Raw genomic sequence first — 5,214 nt, forward strand, 5'->3', positions numbered from 1 at the left:
CCAAAATCTCACTTTCTGTATTCTCTGGTTTGCGTCTATATACACGTCTAAATGCGTGTCTAAGTCTTAGTGTAAACGCGCTAATACACGCGCAAATAGATGCACTGATAAACGCGATGTTAGACGGGCCCGTATTTACACAGTTTACATGCGCAAATAGACGTGTTAATACATGCGCAAATAGATGAGTTGTTAGACGCGCTTTTAGACGTGCCTGTAATTCCTCTACTAAAGCAACGCCTATAGATGCGCCCACTATTTTGCGTGTCTACCAAGCGCATCTATAGTTGCTTTGTGTTGTGTAAGACATGGACGCAAACAAGGTAAATTCCACCAACATGAAAGAATCTTTTTTTTTTGAAGTTTTAAAAAGACAGCTCATTTGAAAAGATGGTGTAACAAGTTGTGCCTGCAAGCAGCTATTTGAGCTGTACAAAAGCAACGCGAAGGCAACAAAACCTCCACCAGCAAAGAGGAGGTTCTTCCTAACCACAAAGCAATTTCGACTAGCAAACAATGCAGGAGAGCGTCCGGGAGCTTACATCAACAGCTTCAACACGTATGCGGAACTGAGGGACTTCATTGACACCTGCAATAAGCGTTTACCAGCCAAAAGAGAGCCGGGAGGCTTGAGATTCGCAAACGGTACGTAATAATTTGTCTGCTTGGGCATGCTTCTGAAATTAAAAAAAAACCGCAACAACTGAGAAAAGGACTGCACTCCTCCTGTAGGACTCCTCAAAGAGATCCTTGTCGAGCTTGACATTGAGTTCGATGAGACCGACAGGATGATGGAAAGCTTGGAGGGGCAAAAGCTACTAGACACGAGGACAAAAGGGATCACAGCATATGCATGTGAGCTGTTGCATTACAAGTACAACGTATCCTTGGAGTTATTGAGGGACAAAACGTGCGATCAAGGAACGACTATACTCGAACAATTTGGAGGGACGCACGACGTGACGCACCCGGTGATGACAATGGAGAAGCTTACGTACATTTTCGACAAGGACTTGTACGAGGAACGCTTCGGTATTGGAAACGATCCTTTCACGCAAGCAGAGAAAAACCAGGGCAAGTAAATAAATGCATTCTCTTATGGACCTTAAACGAAAAAAAAAGGGGAGAAAAACTCGATGACACACGTAATTGTCAATGTTTACGCAGACACGACATTGAAAGACACGAGCATCGAGATGAAGGAGGAGCCTCTGCTGAAGCGCCCGCACAAGGGAATGGGGCGAGGTTCATCGTCTACTGCATCACGTGCAAGCCCAACAACAGAAAATACGTAGGGAGCACGATGGACCTGCCGCGGAGGATCAAACAACACAATAAAAAACCGCCGGCGAAAATGGAAGAGGACTAGCAACGTTACAAGCCCTTCAAAGACAACTTCGAAATCAAAGTTTTGGAAATAATAGACACTGTAGACAAAGCACTCACTTTAGAGCAGTACTACATAAGGAGCCACAACACAGTAGGTCCATTAGGTTACAACACGCTCGAGGGCCATCCGGCTAGAGCACGAAAGTACTATTTTCTAAAGCGTAGGAACATAATTTGACACAAAAAACGAACATGTGTGCCTTGAAAAAAAGGCAAACAATGAAGTTGCAAATGGTGGTGAAAGTTTTGTCATACATGCAATACAGCTTTGGGTCTGGATTATTTCTGTCACAGTTGTATGCTTTCGTCTCAATTTGCATTTGCTTTATATTTATACATGTTTAAAATACATCTCTCCGTCGTTCACTCAAAGTGGAATGACAATAGATTTGCTTACAGTGCAAAGACTAGGAATTTGTCTTTGTCCAGAAAAAAATAAAAACTACGTTTTATTGTCGACAGGAACAACATAAAGTGCAAGCAGGACTGGACGATAACGAAATCTCTAGAAAAGATTGCATGCAATTGAACATCAATCTTCTGCATCGTGTCTTACAATGTGATTAATGTGAACCTCAACAAGATAGCAAAAGAGAGACGTATTTATCAAGAGCCCAGCTGGCCAAGAAAGCTAGTTCGTACACAAAGAAAGGAAAGCACGCAAAGAAAAAAGGCACTCTTTCATACACGACGTGGACGTCGTGTGCCATACCCTCAGCATCTACACAAATAGTTCCCACTGCTTACATGGACTTCTAGCTTGTAATATCATGTAAATCGCCATTTTACCCTTCTTTAAACATGAATGAATCTCTCGATCTGCAACATTCGCCACGAAGCGTTTTCGTGGATCCGATAAGGAGTGTGATTACATGGACTGCCAATTCAATAGCGGCTAGGATAAAGTATATACAATGAGAACCGAAGTTGTTTGCTACTAATACATTTCAGTTTGGCGCATCCATTTCAGCGTGAATATTAATGGCTTGCTGCGTTTCAGAATTTGTATATACTTGAGGAGGCTGGCGATCTTGATGAATAGTCCGTTGCATTTCCACAACTGAAGTTTCTTCCTCAGGTTCAGGGTCTTGCTGAACAACGGCAGCAGGATCCGCTCCGACAGCAGTCATCTGTGTCCCTGGTGCTTCTTGTCCATTGTTGTGCGTTTGCCTTTCCCACAATTTTGTCGCCAAGTGCCACAGTACACAGACAGCATAAACTGACCCAATAATCAGAAAAAGCCCACCAAAACTCCTCAGCCGCAAATGACTTACCGCACTGGTAGAACTACATTTGTCACTCCCACCCAGCCAACCATCCTTGAGCTTTTGGAGCACGCCGTTTTCCGCTAGACTAAGAATTCCTTTGGATATTTCATCAGTTAGGGACGAATTCTTGGCGAAAGCCTGCAGCAGCCAGGAAGCAATATATATATTAGATCACTACAAATTAACGCTCATCCAAATTAACTGTACTTGAAGCGTGTACGTACCGCGTGCTCCTCTTTTAACTACATTCACGTACAAGATTGTCAAAGCCAATATGAATTTACATGAACTGCCTTTAGGCTTCAGCACCAGTCTTTCAGTTTATGGTAGAAATTTTATAGTTACTCGTAGAGTTACATACAAATACTGATCATCCAGATGCTGAAAATTTTAATGTACGTGAAGCGTGTACCTCGTGCACCTCATGAAATTGCATTTCTACGTGCATTGTCAGGCTTTAGTACTCTCTCAGTTTACGGTAGAAATTATAGAGCTACTCGTAGAACTGCAATTTTACTTACAAATGCAAACCCGCCAAAGTACGCAATCTGATCATCCGCAGCCGTGAAATCGCATTCTGATTGTAGCAGAATTTGTGTATATGGACTCTCATCCAGAAGCGCTCCAACTCCGCCATTTTGGGAACCCAAGCGGAGCTCTTGGGCAAATTCTTCTACTGTAGCGAATGGCTTCAGCCTCCGTGCTGGGATGCCGAGCTTGGTTTCCAGGTAGCCTTCTACGAATGATCCCTCTTGACAGCCCACAGATACACCGCTTTTCACCATGCTTTGGAACCCTGAGATCGTCGGGTAAGGAAGCTGCGCGGAAAGATACGAGGCCAAACTTGCGGTGTAGCTTGAATTGAAAATGAGAACCACAAACAACCAAGCCACTGTCACGATTCGCCCAACGTGTGTTGAAACTGCTTCTTCTGCATCAGGTGCAGCTATGGAGTATCAAAATCTGATTTCCGCTTCCAGGTAGAAGAAAAACTCAGAGCATAGTTGGATTAGTGAAAGTGGGCAATTTGGAACTTACGCTGTGCGAAGAAGATGGCTTGCGAAGTAAACCTGCGAGCAAAGTGAACAACTATTTGGGGTTAGAAAGATGAGTAGAAAGCAGATCACGATCTCCAAAGATTGAAAACAAAGGGTGAGAAGATGATGAAGAGGACCAGTAAGCGTTCATGAGGCGACACCATTGGAAAATTGCGGAAGGTTGGGTTTGGACAAACGGTACTTCACGCTCAAGGCGGCCATCATGGGCAGCTGCCAATAGCTGCACCTGCAAGGGCTCGGGGACGACTTGGGAGTTACGTAATTTCTTATAGCTTCTGGAGAACTCGGGGTTTTTGTGTTCCAGGACGAAGATCACGAATCCTGTGGCACCGAACGCCATGGCGATGGAAAGCCAGAGCTCCCAAGAGAAAGGCTTGAGGAAATCCCAGAGAGCTCCGGCACTGCCATACTGGAAGGGGACGACCATGACGAGGGAAGATTGTATGTAAGGCTGTGTGAAGTCCACCTTCTCCATACGCTCTCTAGTGATGGTGAGGTCAGCCACAACAGCATCTGCACTCTGCAAATGAACGTGTTATGCACGAATTGCTCACACACTCTCAGCTCTTTCTTTTCAGATACACATATCTGCATGTATGCATACTTCCTAGCTAGCACCCGCACACATGATCACAGCAAGCTAGCATACTCAATAGTCCAGAAGACTTTCATTTTCATATATATTACACACCACGTATATTCCATACATTTAGCACCCTCAGTACAGATCAAAGAACGCATACTCAATAACAGACATCGATCAGAAGAGATTCATATATGATACCCCATTCCACACCATCTCCACCATATCGTCATAGTTTGGATCCAATCTTCCGTCTCCAAAAGGAACGAAATTGTAGGTGAATGGGAGTCCCTGGACAGCCCCACGAAATACTTGGACAGAGAAACCATCGAAGGAGGCGTTTGCGGGTAAACCGGACCATGAAACAAACTGCGTGAAACCAACCTTTAAGGGCACCAGCACTCTTAGCGGATCAGCAGCTTGAGCAGAAAAACAAGAAGAAGCAAGCACAAGGAGAAGCTGCAGGATGAAGAAGCATCTTGCACCCTCCATTATTGCAGATTTGTTTGCACCAGGTTGGCACGTATCTATGTCTATATAGATGTCCCCGCACAAGCCCAATTTCCAAACAAACAAGCAAACAAGATCTTGATTCAAAACAAAGATCTGTGAACCATTGACATTTTGGATGTGTCCGAATTACAGTTAAATTTACGACTGCAAGGTAGCAAATTCACGATGGAATTGAATCGTTGATGATGACGATCAGAATATTAATATCGGACATACTTTAGACAACGACTCTCCGTTGGCCACTTGAGCAGTGAAAGCTGGGTGAAGGGTGAAGCAAATGTAAAGCACGTGATAGTCGCCACGCAATTCGTGCAAGTTGAACGTGGACTTCAAAACGCGTACGAAATTTATGCAAGCTGTACGTGGACTTTAGATGCTCTTCAATAATATATGTAACATGATC

The 5,214-nt window shown here is 44.1% G+C and overlaps 1 protein-coding gene across 1 annotated transcript; it reads right to left on the minus strand.

The window, feature by feature from the left end:
• Positions 1-2,243: 2,243 nt before the first annotated feature.
• Positions 2,244-4,965, minus strand: LOC147887068 (glutamate receptor 3.3-like). Its single transcript, XM_087394635.1, has 5 exons — positions 4,500-4,965; positions 3,832-4,235; positions 3,696-3,727; positions 3,179-3,588; positions 2,244-2,795 (listed from the first exon to the last, which is right to left on the minus strand). The coding sequence occupies exons 1-5, from the start codon at positions 4,788-4,790 to the stop codon at positions 2,337-2,339; spliced, it is 1,596 nt and encodes a 531-aa protein (XP_087250761.1). The 5' UTR covers positions 4,791-4,965; the 3' UTR covers positions 2,244-2,336.
• Positions 4,966-5,214: the final 249 nt, after the last annotated feature.

This window comes from Dipteris shenzhenensis, chromosome 23 (assembly GCF_047967505.1).
Source record: "Dipteris shenzhenensis isolate YYH24624 ecotype China chromosome 23, Dip_SZ_1.0, whole genome shotgun sequence".
NCBI lineage: Eukaryota > Viridiplantae > Streptophyta > Polypodiopsida > Gleicheniales > Dipteridaceae > Dipteris > Dipteris shenzhenensis.